The sequence below is a fragment of the Myotis davidii genome, unplaced genomic scaffold (genome assembly GCF_000327345.1).
Source record: "Myotis davidii unplaced genomic scaffold, ASM32734v1 scaffold4152, whole genome shotgun sequence".
Classification (NCBI taxonomy): domain Eukaryota; kingdom Metazoa; phylum Chordata; class Mammalia; order Chiroptera; family Vespertilionidae; genus Myotis; species Myotis davidii.
In genome coordinates this window covers 193,964-212,636 of record NW_006283169.1, presented here as the reverse complement: position 1 = coordinate 212,636, position 18,673 = coordinate 193,964, and the positions used below count along the sequence as shown (strand labels likewise).

Genomic DNA, 18,673 nt, shown 5'->3' with positions numbered 1-18,673 from the left:
AAGGACTGATCCAGAGACGGAGAGGCATTGATTGGACTGTCGGGCTTTGGAGGGAGGGTAAGGGAGGGTGGCGGTAAGGGGGAAAGATCAACCAAAAGACTTATATGCAGGCATATAGGCCTAACCAATGGACACGGACAACGTGGGGGCGGGGGAGTTCGAGGGTAACGTGGGGACAAGGACACATATGTAATATCTTAATCCATAAAAAATATATTTTAAAAAAAATGCATTTACTCCAAGAGAGCTAATACAGTAAGGCATTAGCAGTTCTTCCCATCATAATATTTTAAAAATACTTAAGGGCCAGGAAGAGACTTAGAAAATGGAGATGTGAGTTAGTGGGGAAATATCATCTATTTATGTGGTTGTCTAAGATCATAAGTTCCCAGGCTCGGATAACACTAGAAGGAATAAAAGGGATCCTTTTGTTACCCCCAGGTCATCTGGGATCATTGTTCCTCCTAAGATGGAGGGCCATATGCCCAGGCTCTCTCCTGAAAATCTGTTTCTTGTCATGAGTGGTACAAAGAAAAGTGCTCCTTAGAGCCTGGGATTGCCCCAGGAGTGACTGTGGGAAAACTAGCCTTGTAACTGCTACAGCGGAATCACTGTGATCATTCACATGTGGCCTCTCACCCAGAGCCACATGGGCAAGTGTCTGGGTAGATCACATACTGTACCATGGAAGAGTGTGGGACCATGGGGAGGGTCCTGGGACTGAAGGTCCTGTCCTACTTGCCATGTGACCAGAGACAAGCCCCTTCTCCATTACGATTCTCAGTTTTTTAAATTTGTAAACTAAAGGAATTGGTGGATTATTTCTAAGGTTCATCTGCATGTGCTTTGTGTCTCTCTCTGGTTTGTGCCTAACCCCTGCCCCTCTTCTCATCCCACACAGGCCCCTTCCTCGCCACACCGCCACCGTCTCCAGGAGGAGCAGAGCTCTCCTGCTGCTTCTCTCCCTCTCTTTGGAGATGACATTTGCGGCGCCACGCCAAAGAATCAGACGTGGGTTCAGAAAAGCTGTAGCTGCTCATCCTAAGCAGGCATTCTCAGAGACTGAGGGTTCGGCGTGAGGCCAGGACTTGTGTTGGATGAAGCCACTTCCACTATGGTTTCAGAGAACAAGTCCTACTCACCCACTTTGGGCCCTTCAGATCCTTCCCTCACCTGCTCTCTGAAAATTATTTCCCTAACTTTTCCCATGTGTGTTTTTTCCAAGTTTAATTTAAAAAAATTAATCAGTCACTAGATAAGAGCCGGAGGGCAGAGGACCAGTGAGGAGGCTGTTGGAATAGTTAAGAAAGGTCAGAGGAAGTCATAGTAAAGAGGGAGAAGGGAGGGGCTTGGAGAGTTAGGAGATTGAATCAACCCAAGTCCATGACTGATAGGATGCTAGGCTGATGGAAACGGAGGAGCTTATTTCATGGGGACTATTGTTGCCAAATGTCAAAATGGGAACAGACAAAAGCCACGGTTTTGGCATCGGGGGACACTGGCTCTTTTTAAACATCTTGCAACAGAGGTGCTTATGAGATGCTCAAATGCCATTGTCCCCAGGTGGTTAGCCTGGAAGAGAGGAGAGGTCTTGGGGAGATAAAGGAATCACAGATGGGATTGTCACAGAAATGGACGTGGTCATCTGGGAAGTACGTGTCAAGTAATGACAGGAGAGGGCTAAGACCAGAACTTTGGGGACCATCCCCAGTAACAGCAGAGGAACCCCTGGGGTGTGTATCACAATGGAAACTGTACACACAAGGTAAGTGGCTGAGAAGGGTTGACAGGGAGGAAGGAGGATTCTAAGTGAGAGTTCAAGCTGAAAGTGGGGTAAGAGGCTACCAAGACTGAAACCCCAAGAAAGGTTTAAATAGCCCCCAAAACAGGGAGCAGGAAGAACTGGCTGGAGTCAGCACTAGTGAGAAGGGAAGTTTGTCTTCATAATCCCAAGGTTTTTATGCATCTTTACCTCTTTGGAGGTGTCCTGTGTGATTTGCTTAACTCTGTGCCCACACCTAGAACACTGGTTCCCAATTAGTAGTCTACATGATGGTGCCCAGCCGGCTGCTTCAAGATTACCTAGCAACTTGAAATATCTGAGTCCCTGGACCTCACTTTCTAGACATTCTGACTCAGTTCATGGTCTATATTTGCTAAATGATGCACAGATGATTTTGTTGTGCACTGCAGGATGGGAACCATATGCTCTTCTTAGCTTCAGGCTATCCTTGGAGGAATATTAAGGGTGGACGGAGAGGTAAGAAATATAGTTGAAAATATTATAAGTCTCAGTGGCCAGTCCTTAGGGGAGATGTGGGATCTTCTGGAGTGAGCCATGGATTAGAAGTCCCAGACCTCCCCCTATTTCACTGTTATCTACTCTGACCTTATTGTTTTTAAACCTATGAAATTAGAAGGTTGATGCTAATGATTATTTTGGTGTTTGTAATTCTCAACATCTATAGTTCCAAGACTCAGTATTGTTTAAAAGGATCATGCCTCTCTGGTCAGGTTCCACTGGAGAAGTAATGAGCATGAAGCAAAATGAAGCATTGTTGCTGCATAACCAGTTACTCGTAGGAGGAAGGAGGATCCTGTGTTCAGGTTCTGACCAGGCGGAAATCACGGTGTCATCTAGGCTACTGTTGTCTTCTGGGACTCTCCCAAGATCGCTAGATGTTAGCAGAATCCTTTTCTTGCCATTGCAGACTGAGGTTTCCTTATTGGCTGTCATCTTCTAGAGTCTACCCTCATTCCTTGGCACTGAGCCTCCTCCAGCTTCAAAGCTATGAACAGCATAATGGATTTGTGTTATAGTTTGAATCTTTATGGCCTTTTCTTCTCTACTAATTATGGGGGGGGGACCCTCTTATCTTTTTAAGGACTCAAGAAATTGAATCAGGCCCACTTAAATAATCAATGTATCTTAAGGTCAACTGACTTGGACTTTAATGCCCTTTACAAAATCCCTTCACAGCAGTATCTAAATGGGTGTTTGATCCAATAACTAGAGGATCGGAATCTTGAGGATACAACTTTGGAATTCTGCCTCATACAAGAGCTGAAATAAGGAAGCCATGTCTAGCCCTAAATAGAAAGGAAGTAAACCCATATGTGCCAAGCGCTTACCATGTGCCAGGCACGATAAGTACATTTTGGCATCATCCCACTTCATTGTTTTAAGCAGCCTATAAGGTAGAGATTGTAATTCTCATTTTGCAGATTGGGAAATTATGACACAGACGAAGGAAGACATTTTCTCTAAGATTATTTAGTTGGTTGTGTTGAGTCAAACTCCCAAGCCAGATCTGTCATGCTTACAGTGCTTCTTCCACTCCAACATTTCCTTCCCCCTTATAGGAAATGTGAATCATATAGTGGAACTCAGGTTGGTCTTGAACTTACAGGGAGTTAGGGGCTAAAATTAGGCCTCCTGACTCCTATTTCCATATTTCTGCTACTCCCCACTAATTAATTCCCCTTGTCAACTAAGATACTAGAGACAGGAATTAAGCATTAAAATATTAAGTTTCGAGAGGAGAGAGCTCCTGAATTTAAGGCAAGGATCTTGGTTACCATTTAACCCCCTGCCCTGGAATCTAAGAAGCTTCCCCTTTAGTTCTACGTGGGCACACATTTCTAATTCAGATCTATCTCAATGGGCTGAGAGTGGTGAGAGGCAGACCCAGTCCCTAAATACAGTCAGCAAGAACTGAAGATTAAAGGCAGAGGATAGGACTGAGATAGTTTCACTATTCACCTTTGCTATGGCAGAAGAGCTGAAACTCTCAAGAGTTGTTTGTGAATTCAGACATACCTTTCTTGCAGAGAAACCAGGAATATGCCCTAAAGAGAGACTCAAGTGTCAGACTAGAATTCAAAGATCGTGTACAGGGGATTATGGCTGCGAGGAACACTTGAAGTGCTGCCAATTTGCCTGTGGGAAGAAGTGCATGGATCCATACGAAGGTAGTGGCTTCCAGGCTGAAGGCAGAGGTGCCATTTGAGGCACCTTACTTCTTACTGGTCCAGAACTGGCTGAACATTCCCTAGGATGGCAGGATAAAGAGGCCAGGGTTCGTGTTTTGCACCTTTTCTAATTAGACTCCCAACTTTCAAGTGCATGCTCACTGTGTGTCAAGAGACACACAGTCCCAAATATAAACCTCAGTCAGCTTAGACGCTGGTGTTGTTGTTGGACTCTTTGGCCTCCAAGGAAGTTTTCTGGTAACTCAAGCTATTGAGCATCTAATAGTAGGGAACTCTGCATTTTATATAAATCCACTCAACAAATATCTATTGTCAGTGTCTTTTGCCCAAAGTCCACCAGAAACACACCTGTAATTAAACAAGTGGGGTTTATTACTCATTGCAGTCAGGGAGAGAGTTCATCACAGACAACCTGAGGCATCTCACTAAGAAGCTGTTAGAAAGAATCTACTATGGGATTGAGGCTTTGATAGGGTTATTTCAGGGACAGTCTAAGGAAGTGGGGGTTGGCTCTAGATTGGATGCTATCAGAAAGTGGGGCAATTCTATGAGTACCTCGGTGAATCTTATCTACAGAGAGGACAGGCTAGAATGAGGATCAGTAGAGAAGCATAAATCACTCAAAGGTGCTTGTTATTTTGTGGGTTTCACAGTGATTTTTATTTTTTGGTTCAATTTATACTGGTCTCAGAGTGACCTTGATTGATGTGGCTGTTCTGTGAGATTGTTTATGTCCTACAGAGAAACAACATGACTTAGCTGTGAGCATCAGGTAAGTTTCCAGTCATGAGCGGGTGTTTTTTTTCTTTCTTTCTCAGTATTTTAATGCTCCTATGTGTCAGGCACTGTCTTAGGCACTTTGGATATAGCTGCTGAACGAGTCTTGCCCTCCCAAAGCTCAGAGAAGTGGAAATATCAGCTCCAAAGCGTTCTCGTGTACTCTTTATGAGATCCTTTGCAAGGTAGAAAAGATGCTCAGAGATGCTAGTCACTACAGAGCATTTGTAGTAGAGTGAAGACTAGAAGTTTTATTGACCATGGCTCTTTCTATGATGTGAATGGTAACACCATGAATTATAAAAATGCTGAGGGCCTGACCCCTTCCCTCTTTTGCTACCTTTTATGTTTTTCCCTCTTTGCTTCTTGCCCTCAGAACCCTGCATGCTACCATCCGATCAAGGAAACTGTAAGCATTTTGATAGGCGCTGGCATTATGATTTAAAAAATCTTTTATGCAAACCTTTTAAATATGGAGGCTGTGATGGAAATTCCAACAACTTCCTCAGCAAGGAAGACTGCATGAAGGCTTGCTCGTTAACTGGTAAGACTAATACCCTTGGCAATCTGAGAGCCTAGTCTAACTAGAAACAGAAAACCCATACTGCTAAAGGCTCAGACTTTGAGATTATCTGCATCTCATAAATGCCTCACATTTAACTTGTCTAAAATTGAATACCTTAACTCTCCCATCTCAAACCTGCCATATCCATAGATCACCCCATCTTAGTTGTAAAAAACAACACCAAACTCCTAAATCACCCATGATATCTTCCTTTTTCAATCAACATCCGTTTAGTTAGGAAAATAGATCTAGGAGTTGGCTGCTTCTTCCTACTTCCACAACTGCTACCCTGGTAGGAGGTGTCATCTTCTCACCTGGATATGGCTTCAGCCTACTCACAGGTCTCCATGCTTCTATCCTTCCCCTTTTACAATCTATTACACAATAGCCACAACGATCCTTTCAAAATGCGAGTCATCCCGTCACTCCTCATTCAAAGTAAAACCAAATCCCCGAAAATGGCTTACATTGATTTGTGCAGATCTCACATAACACTTCTATTTTACTGGTATAGGAGAAACTGAAGCAGGACTGGGACTTTACCTTGGGGCTTCAAACACCAATCCTAACTCTTTGTCTATTGCTGGGGTCCTCAAACTTTTTAAACAGGGGGCCAGTTCACTGTCCCTCAGACCATTGGAGGGTCGAACTATAGTTTAAAAAAAAACTATGAACAAATTCCTAAGCACACTGCACATATCTTATTTTGAAGTAAAAAAACAAAATGGGAACAAATACAATATTTGTATTTGCATGTGGCCCGCGGGCCGTAGTTTAAGGACCCCTGGTCTATTGCATCCCATAAAATGTGAGGCATTTCATTCCTCCACAGCCCACTAGCCGTAGGCAGAATGAACCAAGTCACAGAAATACTAGTTTTGAAGAGGACAAGTTGTTTGAGGGTGGGGCAATGGGATGGGGTTTTAAGGAGCTCATATCTGCTCTTGTTTTAGTCAAGAAAGGACAGTGCCCACTCTTTACTTCCAAGGACCGTATGCAATGTTCGGGCTCGTGTAAGAGTGACAATGATTGCGCTGAGAATGAAAAATGTTGTGAATCCATGTGTGGCTTTGTTTGTTCCGTCTTCTGGATAGGTGAGTACCGGGTATGCCTCCCAAAGTATACGAGCTGAGGATGCTGTGCTGTGTCTTAGGTTAACCTTAGAGTTCTCTTGAGAACCTTTCCCCCTTTAATACCCAAACAATATCCTCATGTTGCCCTCCTGATCTCAGGAGACTATTATGCTGTTCTTCAAAGTCAATCATGTGTGCTATCACTCCCCATTTTTTCCCCATGAAAACTCATTCATTCTGAATCTCTTTCTGCAACAGCCTACAAGGTGACAGGATGCACTTATTCATACCAAAAATCATAATCATTGAGTATATTCCTAGTAAGTCTGCAGAGAACTTCAGAGCATGCACAGCATATTCACACCCTGTAAGGTGTGCTAGGGAAAGGATTGGTAGCAAAATATGTTGGGCTAGAAGTAAACTCTCCAGCCTCTAAGGCTAGTGTTCATTCCCCCCTCCACCCCCCTGACTGTTCAGATGGTATGATCTTGTCCCAGGGATTGTCAGTGTTTTGAGGAACAGCATGGTATGATGGAAGGAGTCAAGTCTTTTCAACTGACTTCCAACTTTTCTGTGTGGGCTTAGGCAACTCACTTCCCCCTCTATGGTCCTCAATTTCTATAGTTTATAAAACAAGGAACTTCTGATAATCTCTAATACTCTTTCTTCTACCTCTGGTACTATGGAATTAGATAACCCAAATCCATTAATTCTTTAGGGACAGGTAGAAATACTATCAGATTTTATAAGTAAGAGATGGAAAAACTTTTTGATGTCCCTCAAAATTATTAGCCATAGAAAGTTGATACTCTGCTTCCTTCACTCTATTGTTATGCTAGGGGGAAAGATAAAAGGCTTAATCAGAAGAAAATCCTTTTTAGGGTTCCTAAGAGACTCCAAATTTGTCTCAAACTATGATCAAGTATTTATTTTTTTAATGATTTTTCAATTTTATAAGTATTAGCACAATAATTATGCTTAATCCAGGATAATGTGAAATATTAAACAGTGGGGCCTTGACTTACGAGTGTCCCGACTAACGAGTTTTTCGAGATACGAGCCGTCTCTTGGCTGATTTTTTGCTTTGAGTTGTGAGCTAAAATTCGGGTTATGAGCCAGCTTCAGATACCCCACTGCTAGTTGGCGCAGTGAACGTCACAGTGAACGCCACAACATCAGCCTAGCATCACTTGTCTCACTCGTTCACTGTTGATTTGACATACGAGTAATTTGAGTTACGAGCTCCGTCACGGAACGAATTAAACTCGTAAGTCAAGGCTCCACTGTAGTTACATGCTGATTCTATATAATAAAAGAGTAATATGTAAATTAGCCGTCAATCCGAGACAAACATGGCAGCGCCCATAGTGGCCAGGGAGGAACGCTGGCGGCATCACCCTGGGAATGCGAGCCCAACGTCTGTGCCCTGGCCACGTGGAGGGAGAGGAGGGGAGAGGCCTTGGCCTGGAGGCCGGGGTGAGGGACACTGGTGTTGTTGCAGGCTGGGCTGAAGGACAACCTCCCCCCCGCCCCACCGTACAAATTTCGTGCACTGGGCCTCTAGTATTATAATAAAAGAGATAAAAGCTGTGATATTTTTATTTTTTTATGATCAAGTATTTAAAGTTTAAGTACCTTGTTGTATCCCATAAAGTCAAAACAGGTTCCTGCCCACCAAAGCCCCCAACATGTCTAAAGATTGAAAAACCCCAGTGCCAGAGAGATGAGGATTGCCAGTTGGGGGAGAAGTGCTGCTCACGTTGTGGACTAAAGTGCCTAGAACCTCAACCCTAGATAGTAAGTAAAAATATTTTCTTTTTTACAAATTTATTTATTGATTTTTAAAGAGAGTGTGAGAGAGAGAAACATCATGTTATTGTTTCACTAAGTTGTACATGATTCTTATATGTGCCCTGACCCCATGCTTTATAGAATTTCTTCTTTTCAGACATTCTGGAATGAAAGAATTTGGCTGCTGCTATTTTTATTAGAATTTTTTTTACACCTGCTTCCCCGCTTCCTAGGCTATTAATACAGATAGTTAATGCTTTTGTCCCTCTGAAATTCCTTCTAAGAGCTGAGTGCTAGGGGGACAATGTTCAATCACTTCATGCTCTAGGAACTGGTACATGGGATTGATGACATCACTGGTGAACCATTCATCTAGCAGTAGGATGATAATCCTGAAGCAGTTGCTGCCAGGCTAAGAAAGGACAAGGATGTGGCAAAGCCAGTCATTAAACTATACAAGGGCCCAGGAGTGTTCCACCAATTTTCTGGAATGGAGACTAACAAAAGTTGGCCCTGTGTTTATATGCTTTTCTTGAACAAGATCACACCTATACAATCCAAAGATGCATACTGAGCCCGCCCAGTGGAAGGACCAGGAAGATGTGGTTCTTTCAATTATATGTGTAGTTTCGGTGTGGTGTCCCAATTAGAAGCTAGCTGAGCGAGCTTGCAGTGTCTTCTAGTGTAAATGGTGAACTGATTTGAAAACTAATGAGTAGAAAGAGTTAATGAGGAGGCTCTTAACTGCCTTTCAAAAGAAGGGTCACTTATACATGTTGAAGATATCTCTGCACATGTGTCAAGCCATTCACAAGGAACCAAATACAGGCTGCATTTCAAACATGTATAACCCAAGCTCTAGCTGATCTGAGAGTCATGCTGTTGTCACAGTAGCCATGATGGTGGTGGTCTTTGGGTCTCCCCCATCCCCTAAAGGCTGTTGAACCGTAGCACCAGTAGACGTGAGGATGCCAAAGGCTGTAGCCTGGGATTTGTCCCATGTTCTCTGGTATGTGCCCCCCTGGTGACAATGAGGGTGAAGCTTTCCAGGGTCAATTTTATGACTTTGAGTGACTGTGTCCACAGTTCATTTTTTTCTCTCTTAGGAGTAACACCTTCTTTTCTGCATCCATGCTCCACAGAATCTCTTTTTTTCAGACATTCTGGAATGAAAGAAAGATTTCTGCTTTTCACTTATTTTTATTTTCTTGGTTAATCCTCACCTGAGGATATTTTTCCACTTATTTTTAGAGAGAGTGGAAGGAAGAGGGAGAGACAGAGAGAATCAACTATGTGAGGGAGACATATCAATTGGTTGCTTCCTGCATGCACCCCCACCAGAGCCAGGGAACCTGCAACTAAGGTACATGCCCTTGACTGGAATCAAGCTCGGAAACCTTCAGGCTGCAGGCCAATGTTCTACCCACTGAGCCAAACCAACTAGAGCTCTGCTATTTTTTATTAGATTGCATTTTTTCCATTTCTGTTTCTTCCCTCCCTAGGCTATTAATACAGATACTTACTGCTTTTGTCCCTCTGAAATTTCTTTCTGAGAGCTGAGCACCAGGGGATGATACTGAATTATTCACACACCAGGAACTGAGCTCTGCGGAGGGTCTACTTAAACTGCTGCTCTGATTCTCATGGGTGAATACCATTTCTTTCATTTTTGTGAAAACATAAAATCCACAGCGTCTTTTGGAAATCCTCAAAAAAAAAAAGAAAGAAAGAAAGAAAAGAAATAGGCTTGTACATAACGTGAAAAGATCCTATGTTATGTATAAATGCAATAAGACCATATGGAATTGCTGGACTAAAAGAATAATTTAGTTTTTTATTCAAGATTTTAAAAAGCTTATTTTGAAAATATTGCTAAATGTTGATGCTGACAGTGTTTTTCTCCTGTGAGTAACCTAAGCACATAAGTAGTTAGTAAAGGGAATGGAGCCCATGGAGTTGAGGAAACACGTTTTGCTGGCTGTGCCTGGACTATGACAGCTTTATAATTATGAGAAAACAAAATCTTAATTTTTTTTCTATTCCAAAGATTCCAACCTGCTGGAGGTCTTTGCTCAAATCATAAAGACCACAAATTTCCAAACGAGTTACAGAATAGGCATTCTTAGTAGTTATTGTTGACCAGTACTTCATGCTAAACACATTATTTGCATTGTCTAATTAAATCCTCAACAATTAACCCTAATTAATAGATATTACTTCAATTTTCTTGCCCCCCTGTATTTAAAAACTGAAATAATTCTGTGTGTGTGTGTGTGTGTGTGTGTGTGTTTTAATCCTCACTCAAGGATATTTTTCCATTGACTTTTTTTTTTTTTTTAGAGAATGAGAGGAAGGAGGAGGGGGAGAGAGAGAGGGAGAGAAACATTGATGTGAGAGAGACACATTGATTGGTTGCCTCCCAGTGTACCTGACTGGGATTGAGCCCATAGCTGAGGCAGGCAGCCTTAATTGGGAATCAAAACCTAGACCAGCAGTCAGCAAACTGCAGCTCACGAGCCACATGCGGCTCTTTGGCCCCTTGAGTGTGGCTCTTCCTAAGCCTTAGGAGTACCCTAATTAAGTTAATAACAATGTACCTACCTGTATAGTTTAAGTTTAAAAAATTTGGCTCTCAAAAGAAATTTCAATCGTTGTACTGTTGATAGTTGGCTCTGTTGACTAATGAGTTTGCCGACCAGTGCCCTAGACCCTTCGATCTACAGGTCGATGCTCAAACCACTGAGTGAACTGGCCAGAGCTGAAATAATCCTGTTTATGTGAATTTGTGTTTTTATGTACCTACAGGGATTAATCAGAAAATTCAAAAGGGACTGCTTGGTACCTTTCTTTAGTTTGAGCTCTCCATTCTTATTAATAGGCGAAACGGTGTATTTGCTCCCTTCCGGGATCTTTGCTTTTGGCACTCTGGTGCTAAGACAGGAAATGGGTTTCCTGGTGGTAGTTGCACCCTGTATATGCAGAGGGCATATGTCTCAACTCTACTACATTACAGGATCTTGGGAGGCATCTGTATCTACCTGGTGAATTTCATTTATGACCTTTCATTTAACAGACAGCATCTTTCCTTGCTGCTGTTAATTTTGCCAGGGAAAGTATTCATAAATCAGTCATTTTCACAGTATGAATTGCTTTCTCTCTCTTCCTCTCCATTTTTAGTAACTTCCTTATCTATTTGGTTTTTCAAAAGAAGAGCCCAGTGACGGAGACTTCTATTAGTACAGAAACGTGGTCTGGACATAAGTTCTCATCCCTTTCTGTATATAACTCAGCCAGTTTGGTTTGCAAAGGAAAAGAGTGCAAGACCCAGGTGTTGGGAAACCATGACGCTGTATTTCAACTACAAAGAAAAACTGCTTCCTGCATCTGCTGCGATGTATTATCATGATGATGATTTGTAAATGCCATACCGTATCTTTCCTTAACAAATTGCACAATTCTGGCCCAAACAAATGCCGTTCTCTGTATGCTTCCGCAAATTCCCCGACATAATTAGTGTGTGTGAGAGAAAGAGGTAGAGATGATAAAACATTTCCAAAAGGGAGAAAGTTTTTGTATGGCATAGATAGTCCTTTCTTCCTTAGTGATAATCAGGCTGTTCCAGGAGGCATCATTCTTGAAATAAAAGATTCTCTGGGTAAACTTTCCAAAGGAGCAGAGCACCTAGGAGATTCTCCCTGGCGTTAGTGTGTGTAACCCCATTTCATTAAATCTTTCTCTTTTTTTTTTTGTTTTAAACTCTGGCTGTAAAGACAAAAACATACTAAATAGGAACAAATTGGTTGGTATTTAACTTAAAGAAGAGTAAAGGGAAGAAAAACACAAACTCAGTCTTTATGTCAGCTCCGAGGTGTCAGGGCTTGAGGGCTTCTCTAGTTTTAGGAGAATTTGTGCTGCTGATGTTTATATACTTTTGGTTTTGAGATGAACACATCTCTGGGGGAAACTGTCAAATTCCAATGGCATTTCACTGTGATCCCTCTCAAGCTCAAATCAGTTCTCTGACCTCATGACAATTTGTGTCTGGTTTATTGTCCTGGGAAATGTCAGCTCCACTGTCCCGGAAGTCACGTGCTTATGACGAGCCCATGTGAAAACCATCGCCCCTCGGTTTGGGTGTATGTGCTTAATTCAAAGTGTCTAAACCTAATCTGTAAACGCTCTTCTAACTGTTCATGGTATTATTGATTACTTTGATTATCTTGTTTGAGGATGATTCAAACTTTTTAATTTGATAGAAATAAAAAAAATTTTTCTGCTAAAAAAAAAAGAAAGAAAGAAATTCTGAGTTTTCATTTACTTTCCAGAAAATGTAGAGACAATTTCACCATGATTGGGAGCCCTGGGAAGTATTTGGACACTTACAGACTCCATGGGTCTTTAGCCCCTGCCCCTCACTAAGGACATAAACTTCATTCTCTTTGGACCCACTATTCCTCTCTACCTTTAACTCCATAGTAAATTTTATATTCACACCGATATTAGAAAATTCCCTGGTGACCTGTGGTAAGAACTTAGACACTCAGCTTCCTCTTAACATCATGTCTGACACTCATCTGCTGGGTGACATTGAGTCAGCCCCTTTCACTTTTCTGGACCTTAATGTTCCCTACCTGTAAGATGAGGACATGGGACCTGATGGGCCCTCAGAGTCCTTCCATTTAGGAATTTCAGCTTTTTATTCCCTCCGGGGCTAAGTTTGGGAGAATGCAGGTAGTAGAATAAGAGGGACAGGGCTGCGTAACACATCTTGGTTGTTCATTAAAAATTCTCTTCCTTAGTCTCTTTGTGGGATCTAGTGAGACTGTGAAGTTGGTGGGATGGGATTGTGTAGTATAAGTGTCTGACATGTTTTATAGTTATGTAAGTAAGCTTTTGATTGCCAAGGCATTCATTTCAAAGACACTCACCTCTAGTGAACATATTGCCAGCTGTAAGACATAGCTGTGAGCAAAATAACTAGATAAAGAACCAGGCTGCCTTTTAGAAAGCCCTGAGTAACCTAGATAACTGACACTTGAGTGGTCCTGCTTCTCCCTTCCCATGTTCTAATTCCCACTGTTATGCTTTAAATTATCTAATAGAGTGAACTATGGAACCCCAGACGTGGACGTTAATAAAGACAGAGCCCAGGTTCACACTTTCTGCCCCTCTCTCTGTCCTCAACCTTGCTGTGTGGCCCTCCAGCCTGCCATGTACCCTTTGGGACCTGTGAGTAATAAATATTGTTCTTCCAAAGTTCCCTGATGGTTTAGTAGTGGTGGGTCCTGCAATCATAATAAGAATCACAGGGCTGGTCCAAGCACCACATTGGTCCTGGTGGTGGTAGGGGGAATGTCCGTGGGGCTCACTACATGAGTGAATAAAGCTGCCCTAGTGCCTTAGGCATTCCTAGTCAAGGACATCACTAACCATAGGCTGAGGGGCTCTGCCTTTGATCTTAAATTTTGTGACCAGATAGTCACCCACTGATGACAAAGTTTCTGTCCACCAGGTAGGACAATGGGAGAACAAAGCTTGTCCCAAAAGTGCAATACCTAGTTAGGAAAGGGGATAGGAACCTTAGAGATGACATTAACTCTTTGAAGAGTGTCTCCCTCTATGAAGACTGGTTGACTGGCTCATGTTCTGGATTCCGTGGCTATAGGAAAGCTTATCTTTCCAATGGCTCCTCCACTATTCCAGTTAGAATCCAACAACTCTGTTGTCTTATTGACCTTTATTGTATTGTGGTCTCTCAGGCAGATTTCTTCATTTGATAGTTCTTCCTTAGACAACAGGGAGTTTGCGCCAGATGACAGCAGCTCTCTAGAAGCTCTGACATTCTCTCCTGTTCTCAAAGCAACACAACCTTGACAAACTCTGTCTGCAAACTCTATCATCCGCTTCCTTCCCCACACCCTGCTCTGGGGCAACATATTTATTCTTTGGCCTTAGGCAAACAATAGAAGTGACCTAAAGAGAAAAGGGAGAGAGATGGGAGGAGAGTGGGAAAGGGAGGAAGAGACACAGAGATCATGGGAAAAAGACAAAGTCAGGCAAAGGCACACAGAGACACAGAGAAGCAAAGAGATACCAAGAGAGCAAAAAGACACATTGTCAGAAACAAAAGGGGTGTGCCAGTTAGTGTGCAGATAAAATGGAAAATGAACAGAGAATGAGGACATTCCACAACTCTCAACGTTATCAAGAAGACCCCATTCACTTCCAAGGTAGCCTGGAAAGTGAGACAAAGCTTTGCCCACTTTTCTCACTCCTACCCCATAGCTGACCAGAGGACCCAGCCCAGCCCAGGGGACTAAGAACCAGAACCAGGAGCCATCCAATAAGAGACCTTTCCCCAGGGCTGTGGGTTATAGCTGCCAGCTCGCCACATTGATACTCTCAGAAACGTGGTGTTCCCAGGAGAAAAAGATAGTGGCTGGCTTGACTCCAGATCTCATATCCAAAATACTGACTACTGAAACAATAGGCTAGCTAGACAGAGGCAGCCAGACATTTTTATGTTCTGGAACCACCAGACGGACAGGCCAGCTCTTCTTCAGAATGGTGTCTTCTGGACTTTTGAGGATCCTGGTGGTATCCATCCTTCTAGAGAATGTTCAAGGACTTAGTCTGACTAACTTGTTCTCTCCAAGTAAGTAATGGGGTCTCAAGTAATAGGGTTACTTTTCACTATCTTAGCCTTGGTCTTGGGTTGGGAAAGGAGAGAGATATTTGGAATATTTCGTCCTATTTTCCTCTCTGTTGAAGATCTCTTCTATGAACGTAAGAATCCAGAAAAGGCAACCCTTACTGCCCCTTTGAAGTAGAGGGTCTTTCTTGGGGGAAGGTGGGGAGGGGCTGGGAAGACTCATAGAATATAACATTTCTGGGAGGGTCTATAGGAATCCTGGGAGCTTAAGGGGCCTTCCTCTTACCCCACACAAAAATAGCTCCCTTTCTTGGGACATCATCCCTATCAATTCCTGATTATTTCAGATACAGTCCTATAAAATAGTTTTGCACCCCAAAAGGTTTCTTGACTTTGGGATAAAGGACAGTGTCCAGAAGTTCCTTTGAACTTAAGACAGCAATATTCCATGACTATATAGTAATAATGTTAATTGCTACCATTTACAGAACACTCAGAAAGTAGGGATTTAAAGAGAGGGATCTGGAGTCAGACTTGGTGGGTCCAAATTCTGCTTTCACCACTTAGCAGCCATGTAAACTTGGGCAAGTTACTTAAACTCCACCTGCTTCAGTTTCCTTATCTGCCAAATGGGGATATTAATTAAGCTATTATGGGGATTAAATGAGAGTTAATATGACTGTGTATTAGTTACTGTAATTACAGCTTTATATGTGTTACCTCATTTCTTCCTCATAACTCTGTGAGGCTAAAACGATTTTACAAATGAAGAAACCAAGGCTCAGAGAGAGTAAGTGGTAAACCAAGAGTTAAGAATTTAAAAACCTAACTGTCTGACGCCAGGTTGAGTGGTATTAATCACTGTACAATACACCCCTCCCCCTCAAGAAGGAATTCCTGAACGGTGACTCCCTGACCCGGCCAAAATGACCAGATTAGCACAGACCAGTGGGTTTTAACAGGATGATTTTGCCTTCCAAGGGACATTTGCAAAGTCTAGAGACATTTTTGGTTACAACTGGGTGTGCTATTGGCATCTAGTGGGTAGAGGCCAGGAATGCTGCTAAACCTCCTACGATGCACAGGACAGCTCTTCTCTCCCATCAAATAATTATCCAACTGGAATGTCACTAGTATCAAGGATGGGAAATCCTACCTTAGATGGGCTGGGCTGATGGTGGGACTAGGGATGGGATAAGAAGGTAGAGAGTGAGGGCTGGTCAGGAAGGAAGGTAGTGCAGGCAGTGCTGGGAAATACATGAGGACACCCTGAGGAAAAGGACTCATGGGAAGAGCAAAGTAAAAGCAAATTTCCCTGACTCCCCAGAGTTGCCTTGGGTCTGGAGAAGATGGGCACTGTGCCCTCCATGACTCATGGTTGTAAAACTGTCTCTTCCACAGGGAGATGCCCCAGAATCCGAGAGAAATGCCAATTCAAAGAAAGGGATGAATGTTCGAAGAACAAAACCTGTCCGGACAAGAAGAAGTGCTGTGTCTTCAACTGTGGGAAAAAATGTTTAGACCTCCAACAAGGTACTACTCAGAGCCTCTGAATAACCAATCCTTCTGCCCAAACCCTCACCGTCTGCCCACTTGGGCTGGCTTTGTCCCTGGTGTGCTAAGGGTAGGTGTGTGAGCAACACTGCTAGACTTGGGAAACATGGGCTCTACATGCATCTCCGCCCCTAATATGATGTCTGACATTAGGTAATGTCCTCATTTTGTCTGGGCTTCGCTTTCCCCTGCAAAGGGGTGCAAGGGTGTGATGATAGTCTCTTGGCTAGTTTCCACTCTTACTCTTTTGAGTCCCCAGTGGCCATTGTTGGCCCACCATATACCAACATTGTTGCTGCAAATGGTATCATCTAGCTTCTTGCTCTAGATTCCCCGCCTCTCTGCCTAACCTGGTAAGTCTAACAGCACCAGCAAACCTCCTCTGACCACTTCAGACTAGTGCCAGTTGGATACTGGAAATATCAGGGGAAACACTTTGTAAAGTATATGATTGTCTAACCACTATGCTGCACACCTGAAACTAAGAAAAAGAGTGGCAGAGAGGTAGGCTATGAGGAAGTGAAAATCAATAGGACTTAAGTTCAGCTGAACTAGCAGTTTAGTTCAGACCTGTTTTGGTTTGCCAGGGCTGCTGAAACAAAGTACCACAGACTGGGCAGCTTTAGCAACAGCAATGTATTGTCTCACTGTTCTGCAGGCTAGAAGTCCAAGGTCAAGTGTTGGCAGGGTTGGTTCTTTCTCAGTTGTGTGTGAGAATCTGTTCCATGCCTCTCCCCTAATTTTGGGGGTTATGCTGGGAATGGTTGGCATTCTTTGGCTTGTAGACCTCTGTCTTCAACTTCACATGGTGTTCTCCCTGTGTGTGTCTCTGAACAAATTTCTCCTTTTTCTAAGGACATTGGTCATACTGGATTAGAGATGCACCCTATTCCAGTATAACTCAACTCTATTTCCAAATAGGGTCACATTCTGAGGTACTGAGGATTAGGACTTTAACATATAAATGGGTTGGGGGGTGAGGGGATGCAATTCATTTCATAACAGGAATGAAACTAACCACAAGAAGAAAGGGGGCTTGACCATCTGAAAAACTACTCTCGCCTTCCCTGCATTGGGCTTGCACTTTACTCACGATCACATAGTCTCTTCTTGGCATGCTTTGGAAGGCAGAGTAAATGGCTTATAATTTCTAATTTCCATATCTTTTATTTATTCAGGGCATGTTTTTTGAGCAGCTACTCTCTGCCAAGCACTGTGTTCAAAGCTGCACATTCAGATACAGTCAAAGAGCTGGCAACTTAGAGGGCCATGAGGGTGGTCTCACTTGCCCTCAGGACAGCCCTGTGCAACAAGCAGGGTGAGACTTTGCATTTCCATTTTACAGAAATGGAAGTCGAGGACAAGAGAGGTCATGTGGGAGGTCGATGGGCAGACACTGAATTAGGAAAAGAACCTTGAAGCCAGAGTCTCCTCACTCTCAGGGGAGACAATGAGGCCAGTGACCAGAAGGGAAGGGAGATACCGATGTTTCCCAGGGAGGCAGTTGCCCAGACAGCTCCACTTTACGGTCTCCGTGAAATGTGCACAATACATAAATGGGGTTGGGCCCCACGGTGTGATCAGGTGAAGTGGAGACGGTTCGGTTTTATTCTACAGGGGTTGCCAAAGGGACAGTAACAGTTGTATTTTTTCCAGGTGGGCACTCTAAGTTCTCAACTCTGGGATCTCCCTGCAGATATATGCAGTTTGCCGAAAAATCCTGGTCCCTGCATGGCTTTTTTTCGTCGTTGGTGGTATGATAAGAAGAATGATACCTGTTCCATGTTCATCTATGGTGGCTGCCAAGGAAACAATAACAACTTCCAAACCAAAGACCTGTGTCAGAATATGTGCTCCAAAAAACGTGAGTACCAAGGGCCTTGACCTCCCATCCTCCCCAGGGCCACGTGGGCGGTCTGGGTGTTGGCTAGTCCACTCTAGGATGGCTGCATCCTTGGCACAATCAGCTTCAACCAGGAGGTAAGAATATATCTCACAGAGGGCTGGACAGGGGCTTAGTGGGAACTGAGACTGGGAAAAAACGTGGCCATGAACCAAAGCTGGCAAGTATGAGGAGTGGAGGGAGGGTGCAGATGTGGTGAAATATCAGAGACCCAACTTCAGAGAGATCACATGACACCCAGCCTAGCACTGGGCATGTTGACCAACCACCCAGGCCATTAATTTCCTCATTACAATATTTTGCTAGTAATCCACTCCCATCCACATCCATTTTTCCTCTAAGAAGATGTATAGCTTCCCAAAGTA

At 43.2% G+C, this 18,673-nt stretch overlaps 1 protein-coding gene across 1 annotated transcript; it reads left to right on the top strand.

Moving 5' to 3' along the window:
- Positions 1-3,770: 3,770 nt before the first annotated feature.
- LOC102770607 (WAP four-disulfide core domain protein 8) lies at positions 3,771-18,289 on the top strand. The gene is made up of 5 exons (XM_006753522.1): positions 3,771-3,972; positions 5,147-5,314; positions 14,747-14,854; positions 16,253-16,384; positions 18,102-18,289. The coding sequence occupies exons 1-5, from the start codon at positions 3,771-3,773 to the stop codon at positions 18,287-18,289; spliced, it is 798 nt and encodes a 265-aa protein (XP_006753585.1).
- Positions 18,290-18,673: the final 384 nt, after the last annotated feature.

Coding starts and splice junctions, on each gene's coding strand:
- LOC102770607 (XM_006753522.1), top strand. CDS start 3,771: ATGGCAGAAGAGCTGAAACTCTCAAGAGTTGTTTGTGAATTCAGACAT. Junction 3,973..5,146: donor GTGCATGGATCCATACGAAG/GTAGTGGCTTCC, acceptor TCTTGCCCTCAG/AACCCTGCATGCTACCATCC. Junction 5,315..14,746: donor GAAGGCTTGCTCGTTAACTG/GTAAGACTAATA, acceptor CCAGACGGACAG/GCCAGCTCTTCTTCAGAATG.